At 39.7% G+C, this 19,409-nt stretch overlaps 1 protein-coding gene and 1 pseudogene across 4 annotated transcripts in view; one reads left to right on the forward strand and one right to left on the reverse strand.

Moving 5' to 3' along the window:
- The window catches only part of ATL3 (atlastin GTPase 3), a 57,906-nt gene that overhangs the window by 10,298 nt on the left and 28,199 nt on the right, over positions 1 to 19,409 (reverse strand). For all 4 annotated transcript variants that reach the window (XM_077862115.1, XM_077862113.1, XM_077862112.1 and 1 more), the window contains exons 6-8: positions 13,217 to 13,273; positions 11,000 to 11,092; positions 9,955 to 10,093 (exon numbers count right to left, since the gene is read on the reverse strand). In XM_077862115.1, coding sequence (XP_077718241.1) covers positions 9,955 to 10,093; positions 11,000 to 11,092; positions 13,217 to 13,273 — 289 coding nt within the window. The remainder of the gene's footprint in view (positions 1 to 9,954; positions 10,094 to 10,999; positions 11,093 to 13,216; positions 13,274 to 19,409) is intronic.
- LOC144293196 (large ribosomal subunit protein bL33m pseudogene) lies at positions 12,303 to 12,797 on the forward strand (annotated as a pseudogene).

The following is a 19,409-nucleotide window of genomic DNA, read 5'->3' on the forward strand; positions in this document are numbered from 1 at the left end:
TACAATGAAAATGAGTGAACTAAACTACACACTGTAATACAGATAATCTCAGAAATAAAACACTAAGGGGTGTCTGGGTAGCTCAGTCAGTTGAGCATCCGACTCTTGATTTTTGGCTCAGGTCATGAGATCAAGCCCCACGTTGGGCTCCCCACTTACCACAGAGTCCACTTGAGATCCTTTCTTGCCTTCTCCCTCTACCCCTCACCCTGACTGCAGGCTCTCTCTCTAAAATAAATAAATCCTGGGGACTTTGGGTGGCTCAGTGGTTTAGCATTTGCCTTCAGCTCTGGGCATGATCCTGGAGTCCTGGGATAGAGTCCCAAATCGGGCTTCCTGAATGGAGCCTGCTTCTCCCTCTGTCTGCCTCTGCCTCTCATGAGTAAATAAATAAAATCTTTAAAAAAATAATAATAATAAATCCTTAAAAATGTTTTAAATAAAAAAAGAAATCAAACACTCAATGAAAATACAAGTTGGCCACATACTATTTTTTATAAGTTCAAAATTTTAAAAACTTATCAACAGACTAAGTGATTCAAACACAAGTAATGATTTTTTTAAAAAATTCAAGGGCAGGGATCCCTGGGTGGCGCAGCGGTTTGGCGCCTGCCTTTGGCCCAGGGCGTGATCCTGGAGACCGGGATCGAATCCCACGTCGGGCTCCCGGTGCATGGAGCCTGCTTCTCCCTCTGCCTGTGTCTCTGGCTCTCTCTCTTTCTCTCTGTATGACTATCATAAATAAATAAAAAATTAAAAAAAAAAAATTCAAGGGCAAAGGGCACCTGGGCGGCTCAGTCATTTAAGCGTCCTTCAGCCCGGGGTCCTGGGATAGAGCCCTGTATCAGGCTCCTTGCTCAATAGGGAGTCTGCTTCTCCCTCTCCCTTTGTCCCTCTCCTTACTCGTGCTCCCCTTACTCGTGCTCTCTCACACACTCACTCTCTCTTAAATAAATAAGCAAATAAAATCTTTTAAAAAAAAATCCAAAGGCAAAATAAGCACAATTTAGAATAGTGGTTATTATTGTGGGAGGCAGGAGGGAGATGGGATAGGGAAGAACCACATAGGTATAAGAAATAGTACTGGTAATGTTCTAGACAACAGAATGGGCAAACTACAACCCTTAGGCAAATTATGGCTGCTAACTAAAATTGTCAATACAGTTTTGTTGAAACACAACCATGTCTTCATTTACGCATTGTCTTCAGCTGCTTTCTAGCTACAATAGCAAAGCTGAGTAATTAATATGGTCCACAAAGCCTAAAATATTTACTATCTGGTCCATTACAGAAAAAATTTGCCAATTCTGGTTCTAGATATTAAGTCGGGTAATATGTTTATGATGTTTATATGACATTTTATACTTTTTTTCTTTTTTTTAATAATAAATTTATTTTTTATTGGTGTTCAATTTGCCAACATACAGAATAACACCCAGTGCTCATCCCGTCAAGTGCCCCCTTCAGTGCCCGTCACCCATTCCCCCCCATCCCCGCCCTCCTCCCCTTCCACCACCCCTAGTTCGTTTCCCAGAGTTAAGAGTCTTTATGTTCTGTCTCCCTTTCTGATATTTCCCACACACTTCTTCTCCCTTCCCTTATATTCCCTTTCACTATTATTTATATTCCCCAAATGAATGAGAACATATAATGTTTGTCCTTCTCCGATTGACTTACTTCACTCAGCATAATACCCTCCAGTTCTATCCACGTTGAAGCAAATGGTGGGTATTTGTAATTTCTAATGGCTGAGTAATATTCCATTGGACATTTTATACTTTTTTCTAAAGATTTTATTTATTCATGAAAGACAGAGAGAGAGGTAGACACACACAGGCAGAGAGAGAAGCAGGCTCCCTGTGGGGAGCCTGATGTGGGACTCAATCCCAGGACCCCAGGATCACGCCCTGAACCAAAGGCAGATGCTTACCACTGAACCACCTGGGTGCCCTGACATTCTGTACTTTTTAAAAAGACTTTAGTTATTTTAAAACAAGAATGAGAGACAGAATGAGCATGAGCCAGGAGGGGGAGCAGAGGGAAAGAAGCAGACTTCCTATTGAGCAGGGAGCCCAATGTAGGGCTCGATCCCAGGACCCCAGGATCATGACCCAAGCAAAGGCAGACACTTAATCAACTGAGCCACCCGGGCACCCTGAGGTTTTACACCTTATCTATATAAGTTCTAGGTATTCTTTTATATACACAATACTTTTGCATTCTTTTGGATACCTAATAGTACATTTTAAAATTTAACAGTAGCTCATTATTTTGATTTTCTTTCATATCTGTTATTGCTAGCTGGACCAAACTTTCTCCCATACTGGTTCATCAGCTAATTTCCTTTTCCTTTACCAGGGACCTGTATCTTATAATATAGTCACTCTTCACACACACACACAAAAAAATGCTATCCTAATGTGTACTATAATCACTGAAACATTTTCTCCAGTTTGTTTTTAAATAGGCATAAAATTAAGTATTCAAATCTATATCACTTTTCCCTGACAATCTTATTCTTCATAATTTTAAAGAGTTCTTCCTCAATTCCAGAGATCTAATAAAATTAAATTTTCCCCCATGCTTTAATTTTTATAATTTAAGTCTGTAATCTTCTTAGAATTTATTTACGCTTCATAAATTAAAATCCACATGGTATTTCTCTCTAAATAGTAACACGTACTTTTCATGTCCACCAATTCCCATCCCATCTTAAATAACTGATTATAAGATCTCATGACATTGAAAAAATTGGGGTTTTTTTTTAATCTGTCCTACCTAAGTAAATGGGTACCAATCTCCTATCCAGACTTAATTCTGTATCTCCTCAGGATGGCGCCAAAGTACGGCCTTTACCAATTTTAAAAAGGGATTAATCCCCATATTACACATTGATTAGTGGCTTAATATAGGCAAAAGGTGACATTTCAACCAGTGGGGGAAGTTGGACTATTCAATAAATACTTTAGGGACAAATGGGTAGCCACTCAGAAAATAAGATGGATCTAAACTCGATCATAAATTATAATGTGAAAAATGAAACTACAAAATTTCAAGAAAAAAGTGGGATAAATTCTTTATAACTTAGAGTGAAAGACAATAAAATAGTGTACATACTATGCTATTCTGTATATATTCATATTTGCTTGCACATCCTCAAGAAACTCTGGAAGCCTAAAAAAAATAGAAGACAGACTAATTTCTCACTAAATACTTTCTAATCCTTTTTGGGATTTTAAACATGTGAATGTATTACCTATTCAAAAAAAAAAAAAAAAGCCTGTTTTTATGGTTTCAACTTTTATCATACTGAAAGACTAAGAGCTTCAAAAATATTTCACTCAGGAACTGGCATAATCTAGAAACCACAGATTGTTCCAATACTCAGTTTTTTGTTTGTTTGGTTTTGTTTTTTTTTAAGATTTATTTATTCATGAGAGACACAGAGAGAGAGAGAGGCAGAGACACAGGCAGAGGGAGAAGCAGGCTCCATGCAGGGAGCCCAATGTGGAACTTGATCCAGGGACCCCAGGACCATGCCCTGAGCCAAAGGCAGGTACCAAACAAACCGCTGAGTCACCCAGGGATCCCTGCCAATACTCGGTTTTATCCAGATTTAACACATCCTCCGCTATTAATGCTTTTATTGAAGGCTATACCAAAACACTAGTTTTAGACTCAGAATAGGTAGGAATTATCTTCTGACAATCTTAAAATCTCATGGTTTCAAAGAAGATTGTGCCCTACAACTCTTCTGTTAAATTTCTAGCCAAACAATTCAGGGGTTACTGCATTTGGTATCTCTGCTCTAGAAAATATGTAGATGACAGTTGTCTTTATGGTGTGACACAGTCATCTGTGTCTGATCAAAGGGGTCTCGAAAGTGAGCTAACCTGGGATCCCTGGGTGGCGCAGCGGTTTGGCGCCTGCCTTTGGCCCAGGGCGCGATCCTGGAGACCCGGGATCGAATCCCACATCGGGCTCCCGGTGCATGGAGCCTGCTTCTCCCTCTGCCTGTGTCTCTGCCTCTCTCTCTCTCTCTCTCTGTGACTATCATAAATAAATAAATTAAAAAAAAAAAAAGAAAGAAAGAAAGTGAGCTAACCTAGCTAACAGGAAGCAGCAGTTGAGCAGCGATTATATCAAAACTAAGACAGTGTTTGGCAAGTGTTCACCTCTGAATAAATGGTCATTCTTTGAAAAAAAATATATATATACACACACATACATATATCGTAAAATAAAATCACTAAAATAATTCCTGAGTATTCAGGAGAACATTTGTAGAAAATGTAGCTTTTATTAAATTCAGATGTTCTAAAGTAATTACATTAAGGTCTTTCTACAAATTAGCCCTAACTGCTCTCAAGCTACTCTTGTCTTTTCTGGGTTATATGGAATGGGCTTGCAGGATCTCAACCTAAGTCATCATACAAGTATATACTTAAGAAGAGACAACATGTAGGCATTTTCTTTAATTTTGAAAAATACATCAGCTCTATTTACGTCCCCCACAATAAAGTTTATGTGGTTCTCAATCAAGTACTTGCCAAATACTCCAAGTCACCAACTATTTGCTATTTAGCTCCAATATATGCTTCACTCAAAATCCTTTAATACCCTGTTTAAAAGGTTCCCTAAAATTACAAAATAGTCCTCTGCAAAGCCTCTAAAAAGTACACAAACCTTTGCAGAGCTAATAAAAATTCTTTATGAACAATCCTCCTAAGGACTATAGTTCCTAAAATTGACACACAAGGCAGAATATAAATATATTTTTAAATAAAGCAAAAGAGGAAATTTTTATTTTTCAAATTTAAAAATTTTTATTATTTTTTAAAGATTTATTTATTTGAGAGAGACCAAAAGTGAGAAAGATCACAGAGGGAGAGGGAGAAACAGACCCACTACTGAGCAGAGAGCCAGATGCAGAGCTCGATCCCAAGACCGCAAGATCATGACCTGAGCTAAAGATAGACGGCTAACTGACTGAACCACCCAGGCAGCCCAATATAATTGTTTTTAAAATAAAAGATTTAGGGGCACCTGGGTGGCTCAGTCAGTTAAGTGTCTGCCTTCAGCTCAGGTCATGATCTCAGGGTCCTGGGATCAAGCCCCAAGTCTGACTCCCTGCTCAGCAGACAGCCTGCTTCTCCTCCCTCTCCCTCTAACCCTACCACCCCCCCATTCATGATCTCACATGCTCTGCTCTCTCAAATAAATAATTTTTAAAAATAAAAACATAATTATAAATATATTTTTAAATAAATAGGATCACACAACATATGCTACTATGCAACTTTTTTACATTTAGTATGTCATACACATCTATGCAAACACAGATCCATCTATCTATCTAGGGAGGGGTGCCTGGGTGGCTCAGTCAGTTAAGCATCTGACTCTTGATTTCAGCTCAGGTCATAATCTCAGGGTCATGAGTCTGAGCCCTGTGTTTGGCTCCACACAAAGCATGGAGTCTGCCTGGGATTCTCTCTCTCCCCTTCCTCCCTGCTCTCTTAAAAAAAAGACTTTAAATAACTTTTAAAATAAATTTTTAAAAGTACAAATGTACCATAATTTAACCAATCTTTCAAAAACACTCATTTAAGTTGTTTCTAATTATTCCCTAGTATAATAATGCTACAGTAAAAATATATCATTAGCCATATATTTTTACCTACTTATTTGGACAGTTCCTTAAGATACTTTCTTAAAAGTGAAATACTGGATCAAAGGATATAAACATTTTAAATTCTGAAAATTATCTATAAAAACAATGAATTTGTACCAATAAACTTGCACTTTCTCAGTTAGTGTGATGCTACATGTATTTTCATGAGTATATACTGACCATTTGTACTTCTTCCTATGGGACTTCATTTTCATGTAAAAGAGTAAGATTTTAACCCCATAAATGTGTTTTAAAGTTCAATGATGAATAAGGGAAGCAAATAGTACATAATTATGAGACTAATAGCTCCTTATACATAATTTGTTCCCTATTTTATAAATACAATAGGAAAATCAGCACACTGAATATTTACTGATAAGCTGTTTACGGGGATCCCTGGGTGGCTCAGCAGTTTGGCACCCGCCTTTGGCCCAGGGCATAATCCTGGAAACCCAGGATTGAGTCCCACGTCAGGCTCCCTGCATGGCCGGCTTCTCCCTCTCCCTGTGTCTCTGCCTCTCTTTCCCTCTCTCTGTGTATCTCATGAATAAATAAATTTTAAAAATTAAAAAAAAAAAAGCTGAAAGCTGTTCATACTTTTTTTTTTTAATGATTTTATTTATTTATTCATGAAAGACAGAGAGGCAGAGACATAGGCAGAGGAAGAAGCAGGCTCCATCCAGGAAGCCTGATGTGGGACTTGATCCTGGGACTCCGGGATCACACCCTGAGCCAAAGGCAGATGGCTCAACCGCTGAGCCACCCAGGCATCCCAATTTTATTTAATTTTATTTATGAGGGCAGCCTCGGTGGCACAGCGGTTTAGCGCCGCCTGCAGCCCGGGGTGTGATCCTGGAGACCCAGGATCGAGCTCCACATCGGGCTTCCTGCATGGAGCCTGCTTCTCCCTCTGCCTATGTCTCTGCCTCTCTCTTCACTCTCTCTGAGTGAATAAATAAATAAATAAATATTAAAAAAAAAAAAAAAAGCAAGCCCTAGGATTCTATTAAACAGTTTCTGATAATGAGCAAAAATTTAAAAAATAATAATAATAATAATAATTTTATTTATGAGACACTTTATTCATGAGACATGGAGAGAGGGGCAGAGGCATAGGAAGAGGGAGGAGAAGCAGGCTCTATGCAAGGAACCCGATGTGAGACTCAATCCCAGGACCCCAGGATCACATCCTGAGCCGAACACAGACGCTCAATCACTGATCCACTCAGGTGTTCCCATAATTTTTAAATACATACGGGACTGAACAGTATCGTCTCAAAATGCATGTCCTCCTGGAATCTCAGGACATGACCTTACTTGGAAATTACAGATATAACTAGTTGAGATCATACTGGATTACGGGGTGATCTAAATCTAAACAATGGTGTACTTAGGAGAGAACACACAGAGACACACAGAAAGAAGGCAGCCATGTAATGAAAGAGACCAGAGTGACACACGCAGCTCCAAGCCAAAGGACGCCAAGGCCTGCCAGCAAACCTCAGAAGCTACAAGAGAAGCAGGAGACAGATTCTCCTCAGAGAAGAGAATCTCCTTCCTCTAGAAGCAATCAATGCTGACACCACAATTTCACAATTCTGGTCTCTTGAATTTTTAAGCAGTAAATTTCTGGTGTCCTAAACCGTCCAGTTTATGGTGGTTTGTAACAGCAGTCCTAGGAAACAGATACAATATGCACACCCAACAGTGATACACAATTTCAGAAGTTGGGGTTAGAAAACAAGTTTTTCCTATTTCCTGGAATGACATAATAAAAGTGAAATTTTTTTAAGATTTATTTATTTATTTATTTATTTATTCATTCATTCATTCATTCGAGACACAAAGAGCGAGAGAGGCAGAGACACAGGCAGAGGGAGAAACAGGCTCCATGCAGGGAGCCCAATGCAGGACCCGATCCCAGGTCTCCAGGATCACGCCCCGGACCAAAGCCCAACCGCTGAGCCACCCAGGCATCTCTAAAAGTGAATTTTAAAACAATGTTTTGGGGCCTTTGGGTGCCTCCGTAGGTTAAGCATTTGCCTTGGGCTCAGGTCATGATCCCAGGGTGATTGGATCGAGCCCCACACCTGGCCCCCTGCTCAGTGGAGAGTCTGCTTCTCTCTCTGCCCCTCACCCGACTCCTGCTCAGTCTCAAATACAATAAAATCTTTTAAAAGAATAAAATAAAAATTATAAAAACAATGTTTTTAAACATTAAAATGCTTGAAAATACAGAGGAATGCCATTTTGTATGTTTGTAGCTGATAACCTGAGAACACCCTGAAGCAAGTACACAAGGACGTCATGATAACCCACCCCCTTCTCAGCATCCTCATTTAGGAATCCAGCCCTGGACACCTCCACTCTCAGTGATGAACAAACTTGAATTTAGGTTTGGTAAAGTATTTCTAAAAAGAGTGGTAAAATCCTAAAGGACCACATTACCTACACACTCCACTTTCTCTAATATACTACATTCAGAAAAGTCACTTGCAACTGCTTTTAAGTAAAAAGTTCTAGCTCCAGTGTTGCCTCTGCAGATTTTTCTCAAAATCCAGACCCCACACTTGGATTTCTGAATTGCCATCTAATAGACTCTGGAAGTTTCCTGTTCAGGAAAGCTGCCAACCACATAAAAATATCATGTAGTGACCAAAGAGAAAGTAAAGGTAAGTCTCTCAAACTCAGTTTTTTCTGCAACGTGAAGGCCAGCTGGAATGTAATCTTAAATTGAAGTATATTAACATTCTTGGATCAAATAAGTCAAATAAATAGAAAATTATGTATTTTATATTTAATACAAGGTTATGAAAACCTCCCACTTCAAAAGGCAAGTTCTCCGGGAAACTAAGCATTTTAAACCCTCTAAATTATTTCCCTAAAATAACAGACCATCTATTTTAGCTCACTATGACCTTGGGACAAAAAAAAAAAAAAAAAAAAACAGATGTGAATCTCTGCCCCCCACACTCATTAGCAGAGTGCTTTGAGCAGTTCCTAAACTTTCCTAAGCCAGTTTCTTCATTTGTCAGAGAAAGGAAAGGATGGTACCAGCTTATGGAAGCACTGGGAACATGACGTAGGAAGGTAAACCAGTACAGCCTTGGTGCTCCTGTGGTCTGAATGTTTGCATCCCCACTAAATGTGTATGTGGAAACCCTAACCCCTAAAGGCTATGGTATTAGCAGGTGGGGCCTCTAAGAGGTGATTAGGCCATGAGGCTGGCGCCCTTGTAAATGGCACTAGCAGGCTTATAAAAGAGACCCAGTTCCCTAGCCCTTCCACCACACGAGGATACCACCAGAAGTCTAATAGCAGAAAGACACCTGACCATGCTGGCACCCTGACCTTGGACTTCTAGCCTCCAGAAGCATAAGAACTAGATTTCTGTTGTTTATAAGCCACCCAGAATATGGCACTGTTACAGAAGCCCCAACAGATGGACGGCGGGGAGTATAGCAGAGCCTCCAGAAATGGGAGCTATTTTTATTGCTACTTTGCGGGAACCTGAACAGCTAAGTTTATAAAGCAAAGTGCTAGTTTAGGGCACCTGGGTGGCTCAGTGGTTGAGCATCTGAATCCCAGGGTCCTGGGATCAAGTCCCACATCAGGCTCTCTGCAGAAACCTGCTTCTCCCTCTACCTAGGTCTCTGTGTCTCTCACGAATGAATGAATGAATGAATGAATAAATAAATAAATAAATAAATAAATAAATAAATAAATAAATAATAAAAACAAAACAAAGTGCTAGTTTCACAAGTGTAAACTGAGGGCTAAGTATTAAATGACTTAAGGTCTTAATGAATAAGGAACGAAAATAAGATAATGGAATCCAAGAGTCCTGATGTTCACACATGACTCAGTAATAGGCTCTGTGCTAATCACAAAGAAGATAAAAACACACAGCCATGCTGTGCATCACCTTACCTTTCTTTGGGAAGTTAACTGTACTTGATAAGTATCAGCTGACCAATGTTTAGAGCTCCTTCATTTAGCGCTTTTATCTCTTGAACACCAACAATCACAACATGCCTCTTACAAAGCTCATTAATGAATATTACCACCACCATTTCAAATGGAAAAATTAAGGTAAACTCTAATGGTCTCACGGTAAGGCAGAAGCAGAAACTGAAGTGGACTCTAAATACCATTCTCTCTAAGAGAACATGCTATTCTTCTCAAGCATTAGCATTAGCTGAAGTTATAACTGACAATTTTTGGTCACTATTTAATTCCAAAGATGGAATCACAGGTCTAAAATAACATCATTTGTAACATACCTTTCAATTTCCCATCAAAGTCAGGGCTTGTGGCCACCTGGAGTCCTGGATGTGGTAGAAGAAAGCAGGTGACATTGGAGAAGCATGAGTGAATGTGATTTCGGACATTCTGAATTTCTTCATGTTGATGTTCTTTTACCTGCCAAAGATGACCAACAATTTACAAAGGGCCATTTGTTTTTCTTCACTAGGAACCACTAGTATAGGACAAAGGAAAGATTTCCCAACTCTGATGGATTATAGCCACCTGTTTTGTCCAATGAGAAAACTCAGAACCCTAGAAGCAATAAATGCATCCATTTGATTAACCGTGGCTTGGCTTCTATAGCTATCAAAGAACAGGACTATAGAGTTTTTTTAAAAAGAGTATAGGGGATCCCTGGGTAGCTCAGCTGTTTACCGCCTGCCTTCGGCCCAGGACATGAGCCTGGAGTCCCGGAATCAAGTCCCACGTCAGGCTCCCTGCATGGAGCCTGCTTCTCCCTCTGCCTGTGTCTCTGCCTCTCTCTCTTTCTCTGTCTCTCTCATGAATAAATAAAAAAAAAAAAAAGAGTATTGCACAATATTTCAGAAGAACAAGGGAAGGTTTGTGGGCATGAAGAAGATCTAATAAGTTAGTAGTGATCGACAAAGGACTCCTGTCCTTAATTTTGGAGAACAGGTTAAGCTTGTTTATATCTACCCCAAAACTAGTGAGAATTTTGAAGAACAACAACAGAACTAAAGTTCTGAATACACCAGTCTAAAGACACACATAGAACCTGGTGCAAAATGTGAAACGGAAACCACAAGCAAAGTTTGGGCCAGTCAGGAGTCCTTCAAAAGTCCTTTGAAGCCAGAGTCCTTCCTTGCAATTCCTGTGCACTACATACCCAGGCTCTGCGCTCCTACATGAATACTAGCAGTGTGGTAATATGCCTAAATATTTAACACACTTAATATAATTTTCCATACTCTGCTTTAAATACTATGGCTAAAGGCAAATTAGAAAGTTATCACTACTTTCCTTGTAGGTAATTCCTCAGAAGGTTATATTTCTACTAACCTGTAGACGCTTATCCAAAAAGGACATTCCTCCCTGTAGTCCATAGTTGTATTCATAAGGGAAACTCCAGTCTCGAACCAGAAACATTAGAGTCTATTTAGGAAAAGAGAAGAACATATTATAAAGCTGCATAAATGCATTTTCAAAATAACAGCTGAGGGATCCCTGGGTGGCTCAGCGATTTGGCGCCTGCCTTTGGCCCAGGGCGTGATCCTGGAGTCCCAGGATTGAGTTCCACATCAGGCTCCCTGCATGGAGCCTGCTTCTCCCTCTGCCTGTGTCTCTGCCTCTCTCTCTCTCTCTCCCCCCCGTGTCTCCCATGAATAAATAAATAAAATCTTAAAAAAAAAAAAAAACAGCTGAAATATTTCTTTAGTGCCAGCTTCTTCAAAGGAGGCAAAAAATTGTGAAGGATTTATTTCTTCTGTAAAGGTTTCTTCTTAGAAACCTTATAAACTGGGGATCCCTGGGTGGCGCAGCGGTTTAGCGCCTGCCTTTGGCCCAGGGCGCGATCCTGGAGTCCCAGGATTCAGTTCCACATCAGGCTCCCTGCATGGAGCCTGCTTCTCCCTCTGCCTGTGTCTCTGCTTCTCTCTCTCTGTGTGTGACTATCATAAATAAGTAAAAATTAAAAAAAAAAAAGAAACCTTATAAACACTAGAAGGACATGTATAAGTCAAATGTAAGATGAATATATCCTATTGGCTATTTTTGTTCCCATGGGTTGATAAGAGCAGAAGGAAGAGATTGAGGAGATGTTAAATTCAAGGCTCTGCTCTGAAGACAAGTATGAAAAATGTGGTAAAGGACAAGAAAATAACAGGGTACCAGCTAATCATAAAATCAGATCTACTTTTAATGTTAGAAAGGAAAACTAAATTAAATAGTAATACTTAAAACTCCTTTAATGTTATTGAGATTACTATGCATTCTCATCCTTGTGAAACAATTAGCTAAAGCAGGGGCCAGAAAACTCTTTTGTAAAGGACCTAAGAATAAGTATTTTAGACTGTGGTAACAAGCAGCAGCTATGGACAAATGAATGTAGCTGTGTTCCAATAACATTTTATCTAAATTTAAATGTTAGTGTCCACAGCTAATTCACACATGGCATGAAATAGTATCACTCTTCTGATTTCAAACACTTAAAAACATAAAAACCATTCTTAACTCACAGGTCATATAAAAACAGGTTGCTAGCCTGATCTGGCCTGTGGGCTGCAGTCTGCTGACCTCTGAACTAAAAAAAGACATAAGAGGTGCCTGGGTGGCTCAGCTGGTTAAGGATCCAACTCTTGGGAGCGATTTTGGGCCCGTTTCGGAGACTGCGGGGGTGTTGTCACCATGTTCCTGTCCACGGTCACCTTTGCCAAGAGCAAGTCAAAAACCATTCTGGTCAAAATGCTGAGCCAAGCTGGAACAGGTTACTCCTTCAACACTAAGAGAAGCCGACTACGGGAGAAACTCACTCTCTTACATTATGACCCAATTGTGAAAACAAAAGTCCTCTTTGTGGAACAGAAGAAAATACGCTCCCTCTAAACAATGGATTGAAAATGAATTTGATTTATAAATGAGAAGACTAAGGGCGGGATACTGATTCAGAAATTCTGCAGTGTGTAATAAAAGAAGAGGAAATAGCACGGAATCACTGCCTCCTGTGATTTGAAGGCCATTGTGAAGAAAAATAATGTACTGAAAGTTCTTCATAGTAGGACATATATCATTCCATCACATTTATTTATCTTTCTGGATATTTTTATAGCCCTTAATAAAAAATATTAAAATAAAAAAAAAAGGGTCCAACTCTTGGTTTGACTCAGGTCATGATCTCAGGGTTGTGAGATCAAGGCTTATGTGGGGCTCCCCACTCAGCAAGGAGTCTGCTTGAGATTCTCTCTCTCCCTTTCTGCCCTTCCCCAACTTGCATGCATCCTCTCTCTAAAATAAATACTCTCAGGATCCCTGGGTGGCTCAGCGGTTTAGCGCCTGCCTTTGGCCCAGGGCATGATCCTGGAGTCCCGGGATCAAGACCCTCATCAGGCTCCCTGCATGGAGCCTGCTTCTCCCTCTGCCTGTGTCTCTGCCTCTCTCTGTGTCTCTCATGAATGAATAAATAAATAAATAAATCTTTAAAAAATACTCTCTTTAAAAAATAAAAAACAACAACAAAAATAAAACAAAAGACATGAATTACATTTATAGTTAGCATTCTACCTGGAAGGGTTTTTGGAAAATTTCATCCATTGCCAGACGACCATATTCTGTGAAGAGCTTTAAAAAAGAAGAGTTAATGGTTTGTTAGTTAAAATAATTTAAAGTATGTCTAACGGCTACTGTTTAGCTAAGAATTCATTCAATAGACTCAATGCTATTTATGAGACCAAAGTTCTATAGTTTCAAAAGCTTGGAGAGCCATGAGCCTTAAAATAATCTGTTATTCCTCTGCCTCATAACCCAGATCCCAATTCATTAGCAAACCCAGAATCCAACCACTCACAGCTTCCATGTGGCTTGGAAAATTACAACAGCTTCCTTTTTTTTTTTTTATTTTTTATTTTTTTATTGGTGTTCAATTTACTAAAATACAGAATAACACCCAGTGCCCATCACCCATTCACTCCCACCCCCCGCCCTCCTCCCCTTCTACCACCCCTAGTTCGTTTCCCAGAGTTAGCAGTCTTTACGTTTACAACAGCTTCCTAACTGGTCCTCCTGCCTTGGCCTTTGCTGTCCCCCAGACTACTCTCGGTACAGCAGCCACGATGGCTCTGCTATGAGGTCAGTTAGATCACATGATGCCTCTGCTTAAAACCCTCCAACCTCATAGTAGAAAAGCCAATCCCTTGCGGTAAGATCCAGCCACACTGGCACTCCTGGCTCTTCCTCAAATATGCTGCACACACTGCTGCCTTAGAGCCCTTGTTCCAACTCCTCCTTCCGCCTATAAGTTTCTCCCCCCAAATAACTGCACATTCCCCTCCCTCATTTTTTATGGCCTTTACTCAAATGGCTTCCCAAAGAAGCCTTCCCGACTGCCTACCTCAAAAGATTACAAGTTTCCCCACAATTCTTCTTACCCCGTAACTTTAAAATATTTCTCCTTAACCTATCTCACTATCTAACATGCTATACCTTTACTTATCTTGATAATTCACTACTGGAATTTACTCTCCAGAAGGGCATGAAGGTTTGTACTACTCTATCTCTGGCAGCAAGAGGAGTACTAGACCAAGAGTGCCACGCAAATGACAAAATGAACAAATTCTCTAAGGTCAGTATTTCTATGTACATTCACCTCTATGTCCTCATGAAGCCTCTCACTAAAAATATAACAAAATGAAGTTTATTTTTTTTTAATTTTTTTCTTTTATTTATTTATGATAGGCACACAGTGAGAGAGAGAGAGAGAGAGGCAGAGACATAGGCAGAGGGAGAAGCAGGCTCCATGCACCGGGAGCCCAACGTGGGATTCGATCCAGGGTCTCCAGGATCACGCCCTGGGCCAAAGGCAGGTGCTAAACCGCTGCGCCACCCAGGGATCCCCGCAAAAATGAAGTTTAAAGTTAAAAGTTATGAACTCAGGACAAAGAAGATGAGAAATGATATGGCAACAAAGAAGAGTTGTCAACACTCTGGAAGGAAAACCGACAAGTGAAAAACTATCTCAGGTTTTGGCTTTCTCTGCCTTATCTGTGACAAGCAGGGACCAAAAAGAAACAAGTGGATTCTCTCAGCAGTCCCCAAAAGGCTCAGAAATTAGAAGCCCTGGTCACCATGAAGGAGAGGGTAAGGGAGTGGGGCTAACAACTAAAGAAATGGTTCCAAGTCTTTGGAGAGAATACTACACTCCCAGATCCTGCTCCCTCCCTGCACTCCAAATCCTCTATCTGTCCCCACAGAAGATGAGAAGTGTACTATCTGGAGGAAATGAATCAGAAAGAATTAAGACCTTTATATAAAACTCAGCCGAGGGATCCCTGGGTGGCGCAGCGGTTTGGCGCCTGCCTTTGGCCCAGGGCGTGATCCTGGAGACCCGGGATCAAATCCCACGTCGGGCTCCCGGTGCATGGAGCCTGCTTCTCCCTCTGCCTGTGTCTCTGCCTCTCTCTCTCTCTCTCTCTCTGTGTGACTATCATAAAAAAAAAAAAAAAAACTCAGCCAACAGGAAGAAGGTAAGTCCCCTACCTTACTGGAAATGGGTACTTAGGTCAAAGTCTACATAGTGAGACTCCTTAGCCTCTCATCCTATGGGAGCCATAGCAAGCTTCTACCCATCCAGGCAGGAGTTTAAAGAATTCTTCTTTGGGGAAACTGACAGCCCAAGAATAGGCTGCAAATACAGACATTCAGGGGTTGCAACAAAATACCCAAATAGTCTTGTCCAGTCACCTCACTGTGACCCAAACCAGTACACAAGGCCCACCCTCTCTTCAAAGGTCCCAGTCAGATTTTTTTTTTTTTTTTTAAGATCTTATTTATTTATTCATGAGAGACACACACAGAGAGAGGCAGAGACACAGGCAGGAGGAGAAGCAGGCTCCATACGGGGAGATGCAGAACTCGATCCCAGGACTCGGGGATCATGCCCTGAGCCAAAGGCAGATGCTCAACTGCTGAGCCACCCAGGCGTTCCCCCCAGATTTTTAACAGCTCATTCTTAAATACATATGGCCAAGGACACCAGACTTTTGAGAAAAGCTATTAGCAGAAGAGACAAAAACTTATGTCCTTCAATTCTAAAACATCATCTTATATTATTCCTTTTCTAATTTCTTTCCCTCCATTTTCTATTACCTTTTACTAAAACACCCCCCCTCATTATTAACAGGTGCAACCTCTCCTGAACTGATGCTTAACTTCTCCTTGTTTGCTATGCCCTCCCATTCTCCTGCTCCTCTCTTCCCTTTTTTCTCTTCACTCTCCTGCCCCACCCTGCTCTTTTGTCTCTGCTTCACTCTCTCTTTCTGGTCTGTCTTCTGCTCTGTCCTTTCATTCAGCCCGCCAGGGAGATTTTCTCCAATTTAGTGTCCAGCTCTTTCTCTACTGAAGTTCCCAATTTTACTGACATAGTGTTCATTTCCGAGCTTTTGTTTTCTGAATGTTGCTTTTTTAACAGTATCCTGTTTTTTCTTGGTTGCAACAGCTGCAACATCTTCTCTTTCTGAGGAGATGCCTTTATAAAGAATGAAGAAAAAGCCCACATTAAGGTACATTACCATGAAAATTCATGCCAAGAATAAGAAGATCTTAAAAGCTTCAGAGAGAAAAAAGTCACATACAAAGGATCAGGAATCAGATGGTGTGGGACTTCAGCAGCAACACTGGATGCTGGAAAGCAATGAAACAATGCCCTCAATTCTGAAAGAAAGTTATTTCTATCCTGTAATTCTAGGGTAAAATTCAAATATCCTCGGACTTATAAGAACTCAAAAAAAGGTATTTCCCACACATCCATTCTATCCTTTCTCAGAAAGCCAGTGGAGAATGTTTAGAATTAAGGAGACTAAATAAAAAAGAGAAAGAGGATAAACAAAAGAGTTTTCTATTCTCCCAGAAATAAACCTATACCTATATGATCATTGACTTTTATGACAAATAAGCCAGCAATATACAATGAGGAAAGGACAGTCTCATCAATAAATGGTACTGGGAAAACAGGACAGCTACATGCAAAGAAAGAAACTGGACCACTTTCTTACACCACACACAAAAATTAATTCAAAATGGATCAAAGACTTGAACCCAAAACCTGAAACCCCAACAATTTTAGAAGAAAACATAGGTGGTAAGCTCCTTGACATCAGGTCTCAATGATTTCTTGGACTTGGCAACAAAAGCAAAGGCAGCAAAAGCCAAACTAAACAAGTGGAACAACATCACACTAAAAAGCTGCACAGCAAAAAAACAAAACAAAACAAAAAAAAAAAAAAAAAAAAAAACACTAACAGAATGAAAAAGCAACCTATCAGTGAGAGAAAATATTTGAAAATCATTTATCAGATAAGGGGTTAATAGCCACACTATATAAAGAATTCATACAACTCAACAGCCAAAAATAAAAAACAACTAACAACCCATAATCCAATTAAAGAATGGCCAGAGGGGATCCCTGGGTGGCGCAGCGGTTTGGCGCCTGCCTTTGGCCCAGGGCGCGATCCTGGAGACCCGGGATCGAATCCCACATCGGGCTCCCGGTGCATGGAGCCTGCTTCTCCCTCTGCCTGTGTCTCTGCCTCTCTCTCTCTCTCTCTGTGACTATCATAAAAAAAAAAAAAAAAAAAAAAAAAGGAATGGCCAGAGGATCTAAACAGACATTTTTCCAAGAAAGATATACTGATGGCCAATGGGTACATGAAAAGATGCTCGCCATCAATAATCACCAGGAAAATGAAAATAAAAACCATAATGAGACGTTACCTCATACCTATCAAAATGAATATTTATCAAAAGGAAAAGAAATAATAAGTGTCAGCAAGAATGTGGCAAAAAGGCAACACTTATCTACTGTTGGCAGGAATTTAACTGGTACAACTATTATGAAAAACAGTATGGAGGGTCCTCAAAAAATTAAAATGAAACCACCATGATCCAGCAATTCCACTCCTGGGTAATTACTTGAAGGAAATGAAAACAGTAACTCAAAAAGACATATGCACCCCCATGGTCAATGCACCCTATTCACAAATACCATGATATGGAAGTAACCTAAATGTTCATCAATGGATGACTGGAAACAAAAAATGTGGTGCCTATATTCAGTGGAATATTATATGCCATAAAAAAGAAAGCAATCTTGCCATCTCCAATAATATGGATGGGCCTTGAGGACATCATACTAAGTTTTAACTAAAGTAGAGAAAGGTAAACACCATATGATCTCACTCATATATAGAATCTGAAAAACAAAAACTTTAAACACTTAAAAACAAGCCTATGGATAGAGAGGTGGAGTGGGGATAGGGGAAAAAAATGAAAGAGGTTAAAAGTACAAACTTCCAGGGGCATCTGACTAGCTCAGTAAGAAGAGCATGCAACTCCTGATCTCAGAGTTGTGAGTTCCAGCCCTATGGTGGGTATAGACATCACTTAAAAATAAAATCTTTAAAAAGAAAAAAGGACAAACCTCCAGCTATAAAATATATGTCATGGGGATATAACATACAACATGGTGACTAGTTAATAATACTTCAAAGTATTACTTCTAATACTTAAAAATACTGCAAAGAGAGTAGATAGTAAATGTTTTCAACACAAAGGAAAAATAGTAAAATTTTGAATAAAAAAAGAAAGAAATTGCCAGTGGGACAGCCGTGCACCAGGACTAGAGGAGGCAGACCAGAGGAGAGAAGGAAAACCAAGTGCTCAGGAGTGATGCCTTCCCCAAGGAGAAAGAAAGAACCTGAAGTATGAAGACCACACTGAGAGGTTTTAGGAGTCTATCCCATGAGATACATTAGTGACAAGCACACAGAACAGTAAACTAAAAAAAAAACATGATACAGGTAATTCATTACAAGAAGTGCAACCATAATTCACAAGCAACCTCAGTGAAGGAGAAGTATAAATATACTCATATAATAAGGCAATTGTGAAAGTTTTTATAGCCAAAAATTGTGCTGTAACTTTTGGAAGGACAGGGTAGGGAAGCTGTGGGTGAGAATGGGAAAGCAGTAAAGATGCTAAGCCCTAATTTTACAAAGAAGTCATTGCTATTTCAATTGTAAAAACCCAGAAGGAGCAAAAGTATGTTCTTGAAAACTTTAGAAGCAAAGAGCAGAAGACACAACCCAAAGTGACTGCCTCTGAAGAAAAGAAGTAGGAGATCCAAAGAATGTTCTTTTTTTAATTTTTAATTTTTTATTTTTTTATAAACACCGTAACACTACTGACTTTTAATCTGTGTCTATATACATTACTTTGTTAAAACAATAAAATGACGCTTAAGAAAAAAGAAAGTACTTAATACACATAAAATACCATATAGAAACAAAACCAAAACACACATACAAAACTACAAAACCCAGGATCTCTCTTATCTGTAATCCTGAAATCCAAAAAGCTCTAAAAACCCAAGGTTGGTGGCAAATCACATGAAGGAAAACATGCCTTGAGCGGATGTGAGGCTTTTAATAATCTTTATTTATCCCATCTCATGCATCAGTCATAGCTTCCACCGCAGAAACAGTAACATGTTTCATTAGGAAGTGTTACCTGACTGCCCATTCCTGTCCCTGACCTCTTGATTATATGCACCGTATTTTCTATCTGAAATCCAGAAACTTTCAAATTCCAAAACACACGTATGTCTTAAAGGATTTGCCTAAGACTTGTTGTCACGTTTTATACTTCCTATGGGGATATATATGTGTTTACAAAGAAAAAGAACTTGAAGGATATATTCAAACCT

The sequence above is a fragment of the Canis aureus genome, chromosome 21 (genome assembly GCF_053574225.1).
Source record: "Canis aureus isolate CA01 chromosome 21, VMU_Caureus_v.1.0, whole genome shotgun sequence".
Lineage (NCBI taxonomy): Eukaryota > Metazoa > Chordata > Mammalia > Carnivora > Canidae > Canis > Canis aureus.